Source organism: Xiphias gladius, chromosome 9 (genome assembly GCF_016859285.1).
Source record: "Xiphias gladius isolate SHS-SW01 ecotype Sanya breed wild chromosome 9, ASM1685928v1, whole genome shotgun sequence".
Taxonomy (NCBI): Eukaryota; Metazoa; Chordata; class Actinopteri; order Istiophoriformes; family Xiphiidae; genus Xiphias; species Xiphias gladius.
In genome coordinates this window covers 4,619,616-4,640,135 of record NC_053408.1, presented here as the reverse complement: position 1 = coordinate 4,640,135, position 20,520 = coordinate 4,619,616, and the positions used below count along the sequence as shown (strand labels likewise).

The following is a 20,520-nucleotide window of genomic DNA, read 5'->3' as shown; positions in this document are numbered from 1 at the left end:
GCACTCTTCAATTGATTTTCCATGAATGAAGTATTAACTCACACTGTGGCCCACGGCAGAGTGAGAATGTGCCTGGAACAAAAATCCGGTGTAGTTGCCAATGAAATCAATAGCCTGGCCTCCATTGTCAGACGCAGCTCGGTCCTGCTCATATTATACAGAGTGTGGTTATACTGTGGCAGCAGGGAAATTAGTTTTTGTGGTGTGGTGTCGATGAGGTAAAGATTAGCTATTTTCACTGTTGTAACATGACCTAACGTGGAAGCTGTAGACCTACAATATAAGACGACAACATGTTTTGGGGCCAGTTCACTGAGAATTGAGAAATTCCCCTTATTCACTGCAGTACAAGAGGAACAATTTATTCTTAAAACAACCACATTTGGCCGTTTGTCAGGGTGAGTTCACTCCGATTTCAAGGATTTCACATATTTTTGTTTAATCTAAATAATACTATCACCCGACCCTGCGGCTCCCTTCAGCTCTGCGGAGCTTATTTAGCGTCTTTCAGCTCGTTGTTTTGGTTTGACGGCGTGCAGGTTTACTGTTATGGTTCGCTATCACCGCTCTCACCAGCGTCGTTTCCGGCAACAACAAAAAAACACCGATCAACCCTCTGCATGCTACCTGTCCAGCACCAAAAAACAGTTGGACAAGGTTAGCAACCTGCTGGTGGACACGGTGGAGTATTTAGCCGCAACTGATCCACAGCCGTGTCTGCTGGATACGTTAACAGGACGCTGTTTGCTAACGTGTTTGCTATATCAACTTTAAAGGTGATATAATATGTCACGTATTGTTTCCACGTCATCCAAGTGGCCAGAAAAATCCGGTATTACAGGTTTAAGGTATATCTGTTTTAGTCTTGTGATCCGTAATCTGAAAGCCCTACTGCCGTCAAATCTAAATAGACTGAAATCTTTAAACTGACCAGCTGACTGACACTGCCCTTCTTAGACCTCCTTGCTCATGCATAAATTTACTTTTATGCCTAGAATTTCAGACTGATATATTGTGGTCTAAACTGGCTTTAACCTCTGGGATATTCTGTGAAAATCTCGCTGGAGAAATGTGGTAAACAACTTCACAAACGCAAGATGATGAGCAGCCAAAGCCTTAGAGAGCTCTAATATTCCCTCACAATAGCAGGAAACTGTTGCCAACACCTGATTCCAATCATATGTGATCATATGTGATTATTAGCACCTGTGGGTGTCCCCCCTCCCTTCCTCCCTCCCTCCCGCACACACACACACACACACACACACACACACACACACACACACACACACACACACACACACATACATGTATAAACGCTGTTATACTCACAGACAATGTATTTTCAGGGACAATCAGCAGACAGTTTGACAATTATCCCTAGTGTATGTATAATATTGTGACAAAAATAGTTTTAATGATGGATCGGTCATACATAGTCAGACATCCAGAGATTTTATATCCACATGTGAGCCAAGTCTTTGCAACACAACCATTAGTAAAAATGCTGAGAGCTGTACTGTTGTGGCCAGACATTATCTATAATGAGCCATGTCACATTTACTGTTACTTTTTGCTTTAGCGAATGCTCATTATTTGATGCAGTTCTTTTGTTTTCCATTACTTGTAAATGAAATACCACCAAATTCATTTGATGGATTGTGGTGATGTAATGGATCCTATGAACTACAGTTCTTTATTCAAGAGGTGTCCTGGTCTGGGGCCAGCGAGGCCTACTGAAGTTCACACGCAGTGTTTCCGGTAGGGCTGCAACTAAAGACCATTTTCTTCTCTGACTCATCTCTTATTCTCTTGATTAATCCATTAATCGTTTGTTCCATAAAAAGTCGGAAAAACAGTGAAAAATGTCGATCGCATTTTTTCCAGGGTCAAGGTAACATCTACAAGCATCTGTTTTTTGTCCAATCAACAGTCCAAAACCCAGAGATAATCAGTTTACAAAGACATAAAACAGTAAATCCTCACAATAGTAGAGAGGCTGGAACCAGAAAATGTTTGGCATTTTTGCTTAAAAAATAACTTTTTAAAGTTGTTGTCAATTTTTTTTCTGTGGATCAACTACTCCATCAATTGATTAATCATTGCAGCTCTATTTGCCAGTTTTGACTGACACGTCAGAGCTTCAAACCCACCCAATCATCATAAAAGTAGCCCTTTTTTTTACTACCCCAAACTACTTTACTCACCTAATCAAATAAAAAGTAGACTAACTGGGTGGAAACCTGTCCAGTCTAGCAACATCATTCACATGGCACAGCGACTCTACAAATAGTTTCAATATACAGCAGCCCATGCTATTTTTTTATTTTTATTTTTTTTGCTTTTTAATGCTAAAACTAGACGGATGAGAACATATTATAAAAACATAAGGAAAACAGCCGTATAAAATTTGATTACCTCAGCCCAAAATCTGCATCATCTGCATTTTATTATTTTATTTTTGTGTACATTAACGATATTAATATACATTCCTACAACAGAGATTTGTGAAAATGTTCATTAACAGTGATTTTTAGGCATTTTAACAGCCTTTGGTCATAGTTAGGCGTCAGGTCAAGACACTAAACCTTCAATTAAATTTATTGGGTCAGACTAACGATTTGGTCATGTTTGAACAAGCTGCTCTAATCAATATTTTTAGATTTTGTAAAATACGAAAAGTCACACTGAAAGCTAGGAATCAGCAGAGAATTTTTAATGGACTCTGCGGTTGCCCTCATTTACTTTAGGTTTAGCTTCTCTACCTCAGTTGGTTTTGCTGTTCTTGGTTCAACGCTCACTGATCTCATCATTTGCAATTGAACTGTTTCCGGCCAAAATGCTCTAAAAACCCTGTGTTCACTACCTGCACAGCACCAAATGTCAGGCAGACACAGTTGGAGGCTAGCTAGTAAAGCATTTAGCAAAAAGAGCCAGATGTTTCCCTCTGGAGTTGGTGGAGACCAAACAAGAGCTAAAAAAAAAACCCCAAAAAAACCCAACTCTTTTTGAATTTACATTTATCAGGTGGCTAGAAACACAACTTTAAATGAATGCTAATGTTGCATTGTATTTCTGGGAAGCTGTTTGCTAACGCATTTGCCTTAACTTAATGAAGTGATGATGTGTCAGCGTTGTTTAGAGCTTGTTGCACTTTCCCCAAGTGGTAAAAAAGAAAAAAAATCAATAAATGCTGCTTTAAGTTTAAAATAAATATTCCCTAAAAGTAATTTTTTTGTTCGTATTTGAACTGAATCTGGGTCAGCAGTGTTGTGCATCCAACATGCCAACCAACATAGTAAGTCAATGCCGTATATATGATACTTAATTCATATATTAATTTTACATAATTTTACTTAATTGTTTTGTGAAAGAAAAAAATACTACTTTTTCATGCAGAGTTTCAATGCTCTTGATGCTACTAATATTTTTGATATGATTACATAATGTGATTTGGTTCTTGGCTCCACCAGTAGGAGTGAAAGAAACAGTAGTCTTGTATATTGGCTCCTATCTGTCTGTCAGCGGGGCAGAAGATAATATCTCAGTGGGACTGATGGTTGCACAACCATGGAGCAAATTGACCAGATACGAGGCTGCAGAGAGCCAGGGTGATTTCAACGATTCCCGGAAATTAACGCCCCCAGCCCCCCGCCACCCGTCCCTCTTTCTCATATTTATCCCCCGCTTGTACCCAGGACAGTAGCAGAGAGAGCGGACTCCCACAGTCCAGTAAGACCCAGGTGAACGCTGGGTCGCGGGGGGTCACGCTGTCAGACACAAGAGACTGATGGAGGACCTTAATCCTGCCAGTGTCACGAAGATGGATCAGATGAAAACACCCACACATGCATTCACACACACTCATGCGCACATTTAAATGGAAGATTGCAGCTATGCACACATGACAACAGGCCAGCATTACCCAAAATGTACATACGTGTGCACATATAAACTCTCTTGCTCTCTTTTTCTCTCTTACATACCCTCACTTTCTCTCAGTCATGCACAAACAAACACACACACACACACACACACACACACACACACACACACACACAAAACAGAGCTAGACTGACAGAAACAGGTTGTCGGCAGGGTGAGGGGAGATGTGACTCACGTCCAGCTCATCTATCTGCAGTCTGTGGTGTGTATGACTGAGTTTGAGTTCACATACTCCCACATTTTTCAAACAGGTTTCTCACACACACATATTACTGCAGCTTTACTGTGTGAAATAATCTGAAGAAGATCTGGCTTGTCATAAAAAAACAAAACAATTAAGCTTCAATGTTTTTTTGAAGTGTGAGTCTGGTGTTACTTTATCATTTTCTTACTGTCAACAAATCCCATGAAAATCATCTCTCAATACCTTCTGACTTCATACCCTGTCTGTGGCACTCAGCCCTCAGACCATTTATACTACTGAGGGCATAAATCTTCAAGAAAGTTTTGTTTTTTTTAAAAAAAGTTCAGTAATTCCTTAAAACGGCTGGGCAATGCAGTTTTTTGCAAACATTACTCAAACACGAGTAAACTATTTCGGGAGTATTTGCAGCTGCGAATGAATTCACGTTTGGTGTATTAGTGAGTATTTACAGCAGCAGGACAGTGTGTGTGGGACTGAGTCAAAATAAACTACAGTGTGTGTGTGTTCATGGTACTGAAGGAGCATGTCACCCAGTGAAATGGTGTTTTTAATAGTTTACGGAATTTTTTCCGAAGTTGTGTGGATTAATTTTTTACGAGCCACTCTTTGCTATGACCAAGCCTTTGTCCTTCACTAATATCAAAAAGGTCCCTCTCTCACATTCACAAAAATACATACAAACACCCTTTATCTGTTTCTTTGAGACACGTGCAAACACTCATATATTTTCACAACACACTCAGACACACAGACACACACACACACACACACACAGACACACACTTTAATTTATACTGACACACAGATGGCCCCTGCTCCGACCACAAATGTAGTGTAACCTCTGGTCCCTGTGGTGCGGCCAGGGCTCAGACTGCCAGTAAAAACGAGGGATGCTTCATGGCTCAACAATTCGCTGGGTAAATGGAAAGGGTTTGGTGTGTGACCTCAAACACTCTGCACTCTGTCTCTCTTTTGCTTGCTTTATCTGACTTTCTCTTTTTTCTCACATTTTGTCTTCCCCTGATTTTTGTTGGCTTTCTCCTAATCTGACTTTCTCTTGGCCTCTTATTATGTCTTGTTTTACTTTTTCCTTTTTCCTTTTACCTTCACCTTTTGTGCAGTAGACATTAAGCTTTTCTTTTATTATTACTCTCTCTATCTTTCTGTTTTTTCCTGATCTCCTTTTCTTGAATGATTTCATCTACGAAAGAGGGTCGAATTATATTGTAGTGTCCAGAGAATGATTAAAAAAAATAGGGCAATTTTAGGTATTTGTAACCTATTTTTCTTTTTCCCTTTCTGTCTGGCTAAGAAATAGTCACCAGCAGAGGTCCAAAACAAGTTCTGCCTTTTTCCTAAGAACAGTTTCTATCCCAGTCATTTCATATTCCATTTTTCTCCTTCTTTCTTCTTCTCTCATTGCCTCCATCTCTAAGTCTTGTCTTCTCTCTCTGTCCTCTCGGTGGAGGTGTGATCCAACCTCCCCTCCTTGTCTGAGAGGTCAGGAGCAAAGTGAGGACACACGAGGAGGAAGGCAAACCTCAGCTCGCAAGTATGAGCAGCACGAAGAAAAACTGTGCATTTCTGTAAAGTGTGGTTCAGTGGGTTTACTGGGTAACGGATACGCTGAAATTTAGTCCAAAGTTTGGTTTAGCCAGAAAGGTTTTAATGGTATTAGAGACATTACTTCATGGGGAAGTGGCTTCCATCGTGAGTAGCAGGCAAAGATTAAAAATCAGTGATCAGAAAATTGAATAATTACATCCTTGCTTGATCCAGATGTGGTTCATCTACATGAGATGTCTGTCACACACAACTGCTACCATTGCTTAATATCTCGGATGTAATAAGTAAGAGGAACTCCTCACAGAAACACATGCAGAACAACAGCACAACCCCTCAGTCACAGTGTTTGCTAAGAGAATATATGAGCTTGTATTTTTGAAATATGGCTCTGAAATTCCATATTGTGTTTCACTAAAGTGAGAAAACCTCAAGAGGTGTGGGAGCCTGCGTAACCAATTTCAAATCCAGTTCTCCTATCACCTCAAAGTTGAGGAAAGTCCAGCCAGGTGCATTTGGGTGTGCAGCATGAATGTGCGCACACACACACACGGAAAAACAGGGGAAGTAAAAAAAAGACTTTTTAGATTGAACAGGACAGGCAGAGATCAGGGGTGCAGAGGGAAAGGGTTAGGGTTAACTTTCCTCTAAAGGGTTTCCAAAAAGGGAACTAAATTGGGTGTCAGAAAGTGCTAAGGAGCTGAAATAAGTTGGGGTCCCCAGTCCCCATGTGGGTGGGTGCTTGCTTTGTATTTTACAGACAATGTCCCTTTAAAAAGCCCCACGTCTGGAAAGCCCATTAGATGTGCATATAAAATTTCCCCCGTGATTAATAGTTGATGAAGCAGGGTTGTTTGGAGGGTACTACCAACATGTGGCCGGCAGGGCTCCTCCTCTGCAATCTCACGTTACACTCCATAAACTTGCCACTCTTTCCCACCTATACGTTTAAAAAGGAGGAGGGCTCACTTGTCAAGAATGCCTTAGAAGAGTTGTGAAAACAGCCAGCCCGAGAAGGGGAGTCATGCAGTTGCGGATGCAGCTCTCCTGCCGAGCCACAAAGCACTCAGATCAGTCAGGGAGCGAGGGTGTGTGAGTGCGAGACGGGAGGGAAAGTGTGTGTGAGAGTTTGTCAGGACCAGAGGCTCCAAAGGACGTCACACACACACTCCCAGAGAGAGAGGGAAACACGCCGTCACAGGAAGGCGTCTATCCTCACGCGTTCTGGACTGTGGAAGAGTCAACAAGCGCTGACAGAAGTGAGTATTCCACCGGTGGATGCGGTGAAACGATGATGTGCAGTTAGTCAGCTGAACTGGATTTTTCTCAAGTGACACAGATTCTCAAGTGATACAGATTTACAGTCCTAACTGTAAGGGGGGGGGGGGGTAAAACTCCTCAGCAAGGAAAAGACTTGTAATAAGACGTTATTCAAGAGTGTGTGAAGTGTTTTTGCATTACCATGGATCAGCCAGCCAGCAGCTGCATGCGGAGCGCCCACCCCAGCAGTCCCATCTGGGGTTGCATGAGGAACCCTCACTCAGGGGTCCCCGGAGCCAATCTGCAGTCGCCCTACCAGCAGGGTCCTTTCTCCCTGCACCAGAAGCCCGAGTTCCTGGCCTACACAGACTTCTCCAGCTCCTGCCTGGTGCCATCCGCGCCGCACGCGGCCTACCCTCGCGACGACAGACTGTACCAAGAGAGCCAGGGGGGTTACCAGAGAGCCGACTGGCAGTTCAACCCCTGTGAGACGCGGGTGAGAGCGCCCGAGGCCTGCCCGCCCGTCGTCACCCCTGCAGTGTTGGGAGGCGGCGGGAGTGGAGGGCCTGAGCTGGACATTGTAGGGGCAGAAAGGCTGCCAGGGGCCGTGCCCGGGTGCCTGGACGGAGAATACTCACCCCAAAGTGTGGCGTCGGCCGACTCAGACAAGAAGAGCTCCAATAAGAGGAAGAGAGATGTCACAGGTGAGTCAGGGCGTGCTGGGATAGATGGGAGTCAGCTGGGGTGTGCTGGTTTATAGGAAAACGAAAGGCATCCAAAACTCCTCAGGCTTAGAAAAGGAAAACATACGTGAATGAAATGCACATTTGTGAGTATTAAAAATGATGGGGGACATTCCTCTTTTCTACTGTACACTGGTGTATAGTGGTGGCGGAAATATAGAGAAAAAGATGGGGAGGAAACATGGAAATGTTCCAAGGAATCAGCTCAGCCCTTGATCTGGCAAACGTTCTATGTCTACTTGGATTAAAAATGAAAAATTGATTCCCATTATATTCTCTGCATCAATAGACGAAAACAAAAAATTGCCATGCGGCCATTGTTGCTCCTCTACCAGTTTAGAAAATGTCAACTATGTCTTCCGTGCCTTGTATTACAGCTGGCGATGGTACAAATTCTCTATTTCCCCACCAAACTGGTCTTAAATCAGCACCCTCATCAGATCGCTATGTGAAAGGTGAGTAGGTGACAAGAGTTTTGTGTTCAAGACACACACTTTAAGTAGCAGTTGCATCCTCTTATTGTTCGAGGGCTTTCAAATGGCTGAAATGATGAATGAGGCATCTGAACGTTTCATTGCGCTCCTGTATCCGTTGGAAATAGACCATTGTTTTATAACAGTCTGGCCACGTTCAAGATGCTGGCAAAGAAATGACATCAGGGTTATGTGGGGGGAAGCGTGTTCCACAGGCATCACAGGTGCTTCAGACTGTATTTATTATCATTTAGTTTAGATTCATAAGGCTCAAAAGTGAGTTGCTGAAATGAATTCATACGTAATCCCGCCGTAATTCATGCTGGAAGAGCAAATTCGCGTTGAAATTGAAAAACTTTAACCGTTGAAAAGAAAAAAGAGATCATGCAAAAATATTTTTCAAGGAATTATTTTTCGCTGATTTGAGTTTTTCAGCCGCTTCACAAAAACACCAGAAGACATAAGAAATAACATATTTCATTACAGGCTATTTCCTCACAGTTCACATGTCCTTATATATCCTCATCTATGGTAAGAATTGTGTTGTTAGCGCCGAAATTGGATCGTTGTGTTTTTGGATTATGGTGCACCTCCTATCATATTTCACACTTGCTAGTGGGAAGCAAAAGTAACTGGTATCTACGACAGCCGGATTCCTAAAAGTCTCACATTTAACAGTAACTTGAAGAGCAACAGACTAAAGGAAATATTTATATTTAAACTGGATTCTAGTGGTGTAAAAGTTTAAATGTGCCGAATTTCGCTCTGGCAGAATGCAAATAAAACATCCAGCACATCTGGCGCGTTCACATTTCATCCCATTTCATCAGAAAATTTCAGCCTGTTTACTTTGTTCCCCTCACAAAGAGGATTATTCTTGCTGTGAGACTGGTATTTTGCACCTATACGCCCAATAGGAAATGTTTGCAGTAAATACAAAACATTTCTTCTTTAGCCTCTAGTGAAACTTTGTGGGGCTTAAAAAACATTTACTATATATTTTAATGAGATTTAAGGATGTGGAGAGTCGGGCTCAGTACAAAACAAACTAATGTTTACTTCAGTCCACCTCGAGCGCTGGATAGGTGGAGTCTGCTCCACCATAACAGTCCGGATATTGTCACCTAGGTTATAAAGAAAGATGACTTGACTTCAAGTCTGTCCAAACCCAATAAAGCATATCTAATCCTGACAAATAATTACTTGGGAAAAACCACATGACCAGTGTCTGCAACAGACACAAGAGGATGGTGGGGGAGTGCAGGACCCCCCCGTCCCCCACCACCACCTCTCTCTCTTACCTTATTGTAACCTCCACTCACTACACTGAAAACATGCCAGACCACGTCTGGTAAAATCACTTGCCTGTGAGCCCACTTTTTTACATTCTTATCCATTGACATTTTCCTGTCGTTAAGCCGTAACACAATCTCCCACTGAGTGCATGCAACATGTCTGACCACTACATCAGCCCTCGGTTTCAGGGAAGAGCCGCTCAGTCTTGCATCGACTAGCTGGTAGAGGAGCGTATGTTAGGAAAATGTCCTGGAGGCATTCGCGTTACAGACACAGCCGCTAAACAGTCTGCTTGTATCTGTGTGTCTTTATACACACATGAAAATGCGGTGCAGCCAGAGACTTATCCAAAACCCAACAATGGTATCTGATATTGACATTAATCCAAAGTTTGACTAATAAGTTTTTATAATACATTACAATATGTAGCAGGGACTCTCATATAAACCTTCTACTATTAGCAAGTAAACTACTATGGGGAAATTTAATGTTGTTATTATTATTATCATTGTTATTATTATTAATTAATTACAGTATTTCTTAATGTTGAATTTTCTGTCATTTCTGAGGAGAAAAACATATGAAACATAAAAAGTTCTGTTTCATTATAAAACCAAACATTAACACTTAATTTTTACACCCCACTTAACATTTATTAGCAGTTTATAACCGCTTAATAAATGGTTAATAACACACTCTATTGTAGCTGTGAGCTAATATGAAGGCTTTTAAAAATTCACATTACTTTGCTGCACACATTTTTAGGTTTTAATTTATGTGATAACTCCTCTGATGAAGCATTCACAGCTGCGTATAAACAGTTAATGGATGCATAATAACGAAGCTGCACGATTACACACAGGAACAGATCCTCACACTACGGTATAAAGCATTTAACCTTTTATGCTCATGTACAAATCATTGACAAGTGGGTTTAAAAGTCTCGTTCTCATGTAGACGATTCATTATGTATAATTTATATTATCAAGCAAGCTATAGCCATTTATAGCCACATCCTAATAAACACTTATAAATGACCTTAACTCTGCCTACGGATACATGATAAAGTTTTATAGTTTGTTATATGCCATTCATTAATTGAATTGTTCTTACAAATGATAAATAAGTGGTTTTTAATAAAGTGTTACCAATAAACAATCCTAATTCGGTGTGAAATCCTAGCTCCAACTGTTACACAAACAAATTATGTAATCAGTCCAACATGTAATTTTCACCTGGGGGTTTTTGCTTTAAAACAATCGTTTATTTACAACAGCTTTAACCCTGTCCTGATTAAGACAAACTACTTTTGCACCATCCACCTTAAAACGGCACCAAATGCTGTTTGTCTTTGGAACCCTGCCGGGTGCAGAAGCCTTCTCCCTGCAAGTTTACGGCCTCTGGCTGTGCAGGATATTTATTGGGGGCCTGTTTAGCGAGAGCCAGTATGTGCCCTGCCAGGTGTTCGGTCTAACTAAAACTGCCTGGCGCGGCTCCAGACCAGACCTGAAGGGGCCGGGCAGCGCTGGCGCACTCAGGGCAGCGTGTCAGTAATGACATTTAAACAACAATAAGACGGTTTTCCGGCAGGACGCATGCGCAGTCTAGCGCCCGCATCAGGCGTCTGCACACGTTAAGCAGATTCGCACAAACTACACACATGCACACACGCGTCCTGGTCTGCCCAGTCACATCTGGACCAGGTACCGAAGTTCAATTCGCATTCTGGCCCGGTGCTCTGGCAACCAACAAGCAAAACTTCTCACTTTGACAAATTAGAACCATTTTCTAGGGATTACATCAGCTGCTAGTGTCGCTACTAATGCACGATTATTGCAAAAAACTCATTCCCCTTGATACACAGGAGACTTTTACTGAAAGTCAAATCCGCTAGCTTTCCTTTGTATTTATCCTGGTAAATGAGGATTAAGATTCTGCCCTTTCTTAGGAAATATGGAGGCAGATAAATCTATAGTTCTCAGTAAAAAACTGCAGATGTCTTACGAGAGCTCGGATAATATCGACCCCACCGCCACCTTCATAGAGATATCTCGAGCTTTTTTTTCTGATGTATTTCCTGTCATGTAGGGATGAGTTAATGTGAATCTCCCCCGAGTGCTCCAGCGGGAAATCTCACACACACACGCACACGCCCAGGCACACACACACACGTTGCACTCAGACCTGGACACATCCGCACCTTTGTTCTTTTGTTAGAGGCTTTAACGATGTTCCGCTGCATTCCTCTCCTAACTCAATCCCTCTGTGGCGGGTTTGGTGGCCTCTGCCCTGCGCTGGTGCGCTCTCACACACACCACGAATGAATGTACGAACGCGCAAAATTTGTACCTCTATGTTCACACACGTGAGCGGACAAGTAAAGGCAAAAATACATGCGCGAATGCACGTGCACACTCGCCGTACACACACCACACAGGTGAACAGCGCTCATAAGCCCGGGTCAGGGTGGTCTCTATTTAAGGTGCTGCTTTTGGTGTTTACTATATGAGGGGCCTCCCACTAAAGAGTCTTTGAGGTTGCGGTTTGTTGGTTGGAAAGGTCCTTAAGGTCTGTTTAACAGTCAACTGGAGGCCGGTCACAAAATTACTGGACAGCTAATTCAAATCAGATTAGCTAAAATGAAAATAGAAGGGTCTATGGGTCAAGTGGTGCAATAATGTGTAAGACAAACTGGATGCACACCCACTTATGAAGAAGTAGCGGATACATTCGTTGCCTTTTATATTTAATTATTTATTTTTGTTTTATTTTAAACAAATATGATGAAAAAGTACGAAGAATATATGCATACCCTCCTATGAATAATGTGCAGTGTAATTTCTAGCATGTAGCCTTGAGGGAACTATTTGCGAAGCAGACAAAAAGACACAAGCGCCTCACACTGTATGAAATGCGTCTCTCTCCCCAGATCTCCAGGAGTCCAGTTTTAAGGTGGACTCCAGCTGCAAGGCCCGGAAAGAGCGCACAGCGTTCACCAAGGAGCAGCTGAGAGAGCTGGAAGCCGAGTTCACCCACCATAACTACCTGACCAGGCTCCGCCGCTACGAGATCGCCGTCAACCTGGACCTCACAGAGAGACAGGTAAAAACCACCTTCCCCTCACATGTGCTTCCCAGCAGGGCAGGATAAAGGATGATAAATATCATTTCACAGTAACTGCACGTCTATTTGTATTCACAATATGGAAGAAGTTAGTTTTGGTTTCGCTATTATTTCTGTTTGAAAGAAACCGATTCCAAAGTTTCTTAATAACTACAGAATGATCAGCTACCAATATAATATACAGGTAGTGGCAGTTACTTTTATGTATTCCTACCTGCCATACTTTTTCAGTAGCAAAATTCCCAGTGAAAGGTTTACCAGGAAACAGAAAAATAATCCACAAATTTAAGCCAGCACCTTAATAACACAAGTGGATTTACATGGAGCATAAAATAAAACAAACAAAAAAAACGGAGCAGAATAAATAAAACTAACGAATCTTTCAAAAAGTTGATCTTCCCCTTTTTAAGGTGGACAGTATTCTAAATGACCCTATGTCCCCTATACGTATAATAATAAGGCATACAGTTGCATTTAAATTACAATGAGCCATTTTTTCCAGAATACTTTTCATGCTGTGGTTGTAGCAGGATGACATGCAGCTTTAATGAGTGGGCGGCAGCTCCAGACCTGATGAAATCGGGCGAACATGTGTCGATGCTGCTGGATAAAACCCCAGTCTGTCTGTCAGGGCCAGTGTCCCAGCTCCTCCTAATGAGGCCGTGGTGCCACAGTGACCACACATACTGCCGTCTGCTGCTAAATCTATTTCCCAGACCCCTGAAACACACACACACACACACAGATACACACACTTGTACAGAGAGGCCGACGCACTCACGCATACAGCCAGGTTCCGTCTTCACTCAGAGCTCCCACTGCAACTTGCCGGCGTTTTCCAACTCATCCTACATGCTCTGGCGTTTTGCCGTCCTTTCAATCAGACACAAGGAGCAGAAGAACTTGGAAACGAAGAGGATTCAGTGTGTGGGAACAGATTCATCTGAGTCCCAGAGTTGCTGGGGGGGGAGGGGGCTGGCTGCTCAGTAGGATGTACAGAGGTCACCTTAAACCTCCCTGACCTCAGAAATTCAGTTGAAAATGCACAACAGGTTAGATGGCCACAGAGAAATAGAGTCGTGAGCTGCTACGATCATCTTACAGAGTCAATGTAGACACTTCTCACATATTTTTTAACTTATCGTGTGAAAGCCATAAATCTCCACAATGTCAGCTTTTCCAAGAAAAAGAGGCCTCAGCTTTGTCTCACTGCATTATGACATAAATCCGGGTTTTATTGTCTTTAAAGCATAAGGCTGGGGGTATTTTTATATTTTTCATATTTTTTCAACACATCCCATAAACAGACCAAAGCTTACAACAAAATCCATCCTATTAACAACCTTAAAGCCACATATATTTTATTCCTTTGTCCCACAGAGGAATAATAATCATAATAATATTCACATCACTTCATTTGCTATATCAAGAGTAACTTGATATAGCAACAAGAGTAACAGATTTAATTTGACACTATCAGTATTGAATTAATATCTTACATAGTAGCTGTTTGGACTGGCTTGCCTGGGCGTTACAAATGAGTCATATCCAACAGTTCGTGCCATCTGTCACCATATATGCATCTCGACTGAGGGTTCTCCATCAAAGACTTAACTTCTGCCACCTTTTCCCTGCAATCCTCTTGACTCTCAGGAAGTGCATGTTTTTGCTGCTATTCTCGGCCGGACAGTTAAAGCATGATGCTCTCATTTCAGAGCAGTGCAGCGACACAGATGAGAACTATCCACGTTGCGAGTAAACTTACATCCTGGGTAGGCTGACTTCCTGATAGTTGACCCTTCTGACCTAAAGTCTATACAATGCTCTCAGCCTGCACTGGCGGAGGTTTTGAGCGAGAACTGAGTGCCTCGCACCGACACTTCATGCAACTTGCAAGCGCAGGCAGATTTATGTACTGCGCTGGGAGAGTTGTTAGGGGATTATTTGTCTGTTTTTCTGCTGACCGTGCTGTAAAAATTCGGTTAAAAATTGCGAAACAAAAAGAAAGGCCACAGTGATCCTGTTACAAGTTCAAAGATGGTGAAAAAATACATTCTGCAATGTGTCTGTGTGTGTATAGATACTTACTGTTTATGTTTCTATGCAGAGTATTCATTTGTATTATTAACTGTTATAGACTACCAGTGCTGCAACTAATGATTTTTTTGTTTTTTTTGTTAATCTGATAATTATTTTCTCAATTCTTTGCCTTATGGATTGGTCTGTAAATGTAAGAAAACAATGACAATTGTTCATCACAGTTTTTTTCACCTGCGTATTTTCATATTCAGTTTACTATGATAGAAGACAAAGCGAATATTCATATTTGAGAGGCTAAAAGCATTTTTAATTAATTTTAATTAATAGATTATTAAAACAGTTGTAGATTAATGCTCAACTACATTCATCTTAATTTACTGCAATGGGGGAACACCAGGAAGTCATTGTCTGAGGCATATTTAGCTCAAATGTATCACAACAATTTTCTCTGCGTATGCCGATGACACTGCATAATAAAACTGATAAACCTAATCCCGTGTTAAAATCGAGGACATGGTTTTAATTTGGCTCTGTCAGTGTTAATGCGTGGCGGTATAATCTCTAAGGAAACGTTCCCTGTGTTTCTCTGCTACAGGTGAAAGTGTGGTTTCAGAACAGGAGGATGAAGTGGAAGAGAGTGAAAGGAGGTCAGTCGGCCTCGCCAAACGACCTGGAAAATGACGACATAGACTCCGCAGCCTCGCCCAGCTCTGAATGAACAAGGGGGCCGGGATTACGAGAAGGAGATGCTAATCACCTTGTGACACAGATAGACTGGGGTCAACTGGACACTAATGCAGCACAATGCAACTTTTGCTCATTTCTTTGGAAAGCTGCAAGAATCAAATAATTCTAGAGACTCTTTTTTTTTTTTTTTTATTTGCAGGAAGAAATCACTGAGCATCTCCTTTGCTGTTTTCTGTTGTAAATAGTTGATTTTTGTCCATAGTGAACTGCATTTTGATACACTATTGATAAATATTAAATGCTGTTTTTAGAGGCCACCTCTTGTAGCAGAGATGATACTTATGGTCATTGTAGATCACTGGCAAAGTCCTACAGTGGCTTTAAGGCCAGTGAGTACTTAACAGACCGTGATGTGATTGTGCTTGAGTGCATCCCCCTTTGGTTCCAATATTGTAATCATGGCCTTTGACGCTTGACTACAACCACCTGGGAAAACTCAGGCAGCACAACTGATGCCAAGCCATAAGTGCCTCCGAATCAGATGTTTTGTTTTTTTTTTGTTTTTTTTCATTTTGTCAGTTGCTTTTCCTAGAATCTAGTTTTTTGTCTTTCGAGCATTTTTTACTATTCTTTTTATACATTTTGAATGTTATTGATAAAACACAGATGTTGCCTGTTTCTGCAAATAGAATAAATCATCTGCTGGAAAATGAGGAAAATATGTTGACAATTTCTTCCACCCGTAACGACTGAGTTATGATTGGACAGTAGGTTGATCTGTTTTCATGGAATATGGTTTTATCACATGTAGACCGCTTGGTCAGAAATTATCTGACTACACTTGACTTGAGAACAAAATAACTGAGGAGTAGTTTGTTTCCATTTGCTTTTGATGTTGGCAGCGGACATCAAAGGTAATCAGTCATGTGCGCATGGTTGCGTACTTGCATGTCCCTTAAAGCATGCAAAAGTATTTTAGCCTAGCTCCAGAGATATGCCTCCCATATCTTTGAATTTCTTTGAGTGATTCAAACAGGTCTGGTGTTCTCCTCACTGATGGCTGATTCCTCAGTTGGAAAAACAGCTAACCAGTCAGACCGTGCGAGAGCCAGAAAAATGGCAACAGAAAAATTACCACGAAAACGGGGAGAAGCATGGACGAGTCTGAGGCAACCGTACAGGCTGTTGTTAGTTGACTTACAGATGTAACAACTCTTAAATTGGCATATTTCTTTGATCAAAATGACAAATATTAAAGCTGCACAAGCCAATATTTTTATAAAAACAATGGGTCAAACGACTGTGTTTAGTGTGAAAGGAAGAACCCACAGGGAATTTCTCACCCGACTCTGCAGTTCCCCTCAGCCTTACGGCGCCTTTCAGCGTCTTTCAGCTAAATGTTTCGGTTTAGTGACCTGCAACTTTAATGTTTTGGTTCAGTCGCACTTCTCTCATCAACCCTGTTTGCAGCAGGTAGCTGTTTTCAGTATAAAAGCTCTGATAAAGCTATGTACACTACCTGACTAGCACCAAACACCACACAGACAAAAGTTAGATTCTAGCTGGTGAACGTAGCAGAGCATTTGGCAGCTAAACAATGTTTGGTGAGGACCAAAAAAGAACTAAATGGAGAGTGAATACTGGACTTGCATTCATCAAGTCACCAGACACACGACTCCAAATGAACTCCAATATTTATTTGTCTTCTGGATGTTAAAATAGGAAGCTAATTGCCAACACATTCACAATGTCATTATTGTGTTTACAGTTTGCTTAGTGATCCCCAAGTGGCAAAAGAAATCAGTGAACACTGCTTTAAGTTAACTGCTCCCTAGCAGTGATGACTGAAACTGACAACAGCAGGACCGATATGTCAATTGCTACTGATTGGTTAGGGAAATGCAACAACATCCTCTGAGCAAAAAATCAGCTAACATGGGCATGATGTCAGACTGAGTAATGAAGTGAAACAAGCAGGCAATTCATCCTGATAATTAGGCTAAAACCATTTATGTGCATACCTGTGTGCATGCACCTCCTGGGCATCAGTCCCGGACGCAGTAAAACAGTTTCACAGTTCAGTGAAATCTTCCCGCATGGGGGTTGGTGCGACAAATCTTATCAGGAGGAATTATGAAGCCCTAATGTGTAACATGGGTGTTCTTTGAGAGCTCCTGTGACAGAGCAAGCTTTACACAAAATCCTTTCCGATGATGGCATAATTATCTTCATTAATATCTCATACGGGGGTCGGATATCCCTTAGGTCAGATCGGAATCAGCTCTCATCAGCGCCCACCTAGATCCTGTCTATAGCTCTATAATCCTTCAGAATGTTTTCATAGTGGCAAGTGGTCTCTTGTAGACCCAACGCCGATCACTGTGATTGGTCTAAAGTGACCTGACAGGCACTAACCCACCTATAAGTGGATGTGAGAGTGTTTGTATATGTGTGTGTTGGAGAGTTTGAATAGGTACATTCATTTTTGCACACCATCACTGTCATTCCAGTCAGCTCACAAAGAGCCATTAACTTGACAAGGTGGAGTCCGGCTGCAAAAAGCTAAAGTATTTGGCCCCTGTACACTATTTTCAACGGAAGCATCTGGATGGGGCCAATTTGATCTCAACCTGAGTGGAACCTAGACAAACCCACGCACGGGGCCCCAGGACCAGAGGAAAAAAAAAAAAAAAGAAAAAAGAAAAAGCGAAAAAAGCTTGCTGGCTGACCACTTGCGTATGATGGAAAAGGGAAATAATAGGTGGGTATGGGTGAAAAGACGGCTTCTCAAGTACAGGATGTTGTTGTAGCAGGTAGCCAGTCATCCAATTTCCTGCTTCCCAAAGAAAACAAGAGCTCAAGCATAGGAGTCCCCAGACTTACAATGGTGGGCCTATGCTCAGACTCCGGCCAACCAAACAAAGCCTTCAGAGGTTACTGCCCTTTCTGCTGGTCTGCAGGGACTGGAGTTGGCGGGAGGGTGGGATGCATGTTCCTCACACACACACAGACTCGGGGTCAAGTGTTACTGTACATCTGACCCGTCTGGGCCCCTGCTGCAGCTGCTGGGGGTGGAATAACTCCAAATCGATCCTCTGCCCGTTTTCCCCCTCGCTCAGCCTCTATTAGGGTCTATTATTGTATTAGTGGTAATAGTAGTCAAAATAAACCATGTCCAATTGTAATGATAGTATTAATATCAGCAGTGTAAACTAATGAAACTGGAATGTTGTTCTTTCACCATAGAGGTTCCTTTTAAAGGCACAGGGGTGGCCAAATTTATGGATTAGATTTAATTTGGTGGTATTGTGATTGTGGGATGTAAAAGCTTGCCAAAACACCCAAGAAGGCAGAAAATTTAGGTTTTCCTTTCACTTATCTGTAGAAAAGTAGTTCACCTGGGGAGTTAAACATATTTTCTTACCTTGCCGATAGTCTTGTACACCTTGTTCTGTTTTTGTTCATTTGGTATAAATTGGCGCATTTTAGAAGTAAAGGGGTTCAGGCCACACATTTCTAAGAATATCACTCTCTGTTGTCGTACCCCAGTTGACAGTTGCACAGAATTGTGAAGCTGTGGCAGCCATTAAAAAATAAGGATGGATACAGCCCCAGCAATATCTCCTCAGCCGTGATTATAAAAGCAGATTCGCTCGCAGAAAACATTCTTGAAATAACTCCTCTTCTTTGAATACAACCTTCTCTGTGGGCAAAGAGCAACAAGAAAACATTCGTCAGAGTTTGAAGCAGTCGGTGACTTCACCCTCAGCACTCAACAGGAATATTCTTAAAACAGGCTTTCAGCATACGGAAGGTATTGCCACTAAAAGCATAGATTACCAGAGAATTCAGCCAAATGCTCTCAAGCAGACCACATCACCAGCACAAGGCTAAAAATGTTGCATTTGTGGACAAATACCACTTGCGGTTACATGAGCAGCTGCACTACACCGTTTCCATTTTAAAACATTTCCAGTTATGAATCATTCAGCTGGATAAAACGGTTTTATTGAAAAATGTGGCGAGCCAACAGTTAACGTCAAGACATTCAAAAATACAGCGGTTGACAGCCTGGTCTATATACAGGTAGTTGCTGGAGTGCAATCGTGATTCATTTCACTATAAATAATCCTACATCAGCCGAATGCATTATTAGCAAAAAGAAGGTTAGTGAGTTTATGAACACAGCGCATTGCAAAAAAAAAAAAAAAAAAAAAAAAGCAAACTTGAAATTTTTATTCTCAGCCCTTTGAACCAGAATGTTCACTCCCTTTATTTACAGGCTTGAGCCATAGTAAGACTTGTACAGTATATATGGGTATTTTCAACATAAGTCTAATGGTATTTTTTGAGTTTTTCCAACGAGGCTTTTCACTATGTTTTGTGTAATGTAAATAGTAAGGAGAATGTTGCCAAGGGTTTCAGTGAGTTACCAAGGGTTTGTTTGTTTTTTTCCCATCTGTATTTCTTTGCATTTTAGTGAACTCAAACAGCAGTTTCAGATGACGATCACCCTGGATTACTTTTGACACTGGAGAAAAAGTCTGAAGTCGGTGATTATGAGGCAAGACCTGATGTTATAATCAGTGCCGGTTTTCACGGGACTTCCAACTGGCTATCTGACTGAGTTATGATCCTGAGCAGAAGGGGAGCAAATTTTGACGCCAAAAGCAAATTTTTGATAAAGCTGAACGAAAAATATTGAGTGGCCATCGCAACCCATTGCAAGTTATTTCCCTCAAACTATCTTTGTCTGTCGTCATGCGAGAAGTTGTGCTCACTAAAATACACTCATGATGTTAGTACATCAGTTAGACTCTAATGTCTACTTATCGCATTCAGAACGAGGGCTTTTCAGTTTGTAATGTAATGTAAAATTTACTCAACAGTCTTGTGCATCTCAAACCTTCAGGGTTTTTTTTTTAAAGAAAACAAACAAGTTACCTGAACTAATTACAGTTTTACAGGATTAGGTGTTAGAACTTGAAAAGTTGAGTTCTGAAGGTTTCCGACTAAAGACTCAAAAACTGATTGAAGTAAGTCGCCTCAAAATTTCTAAACGTTTTCTAAACTTTTCTTTTAGCAGCGTTGTGACTGAAAGGAAAATTGGATAGAGAGTGTGAGTGAGTGACAGACGGAAAATTTTTATCAGCTGCTTTAGAGTCTGAAGTTGTGCGCCTTCACC

At 41.6% G+C, this 20,520-nt stretch overlaps 1 protein-coding gene across 2 annotated transcripts; it reads left to right on the top strand.

The window, feature by feature from the left end:
- The first annotated feature begins 6,717 nt into the window (after positions 1 to 6,717).
- Positions 6,718 to 16,024, top strand: meox1 (mesenchyme homeobox 1). Of its 2 annotated transcripts, XM_040135852.1 has the most exons (4): positions 6,718 to 7,677; positions 8,094 to 8,171; positions 12,415 to 12,587; positions 15,244 to 16,024. In XM_040135852.1, the coding sequence occupies exons 1-4, from the start codon at positions 7,176 to 7,178 to the stop codon at positions 15,364 to 15,366; spliced, it is 876 nt and encodes a 291-aa protein (XP_039991786.1). In that variant the 5' UTR covers positions 6,718 to 7,175; the 3' UTR covers positions 15,367 to 16,024. The 2 variants fall into 2 exon arrangements, with proteins under 2 accessions (XP_039991786.1, XP_039991787.1); XM_040135853.1 differs by lacking the exon at positions 8,094 to 8,171 and having other exon boundaries at positions 6,722 to 7,677.
- The last annotated feature ends 4,496 nt before the right edge of the window (positions 16,025 to 20,520 follow it).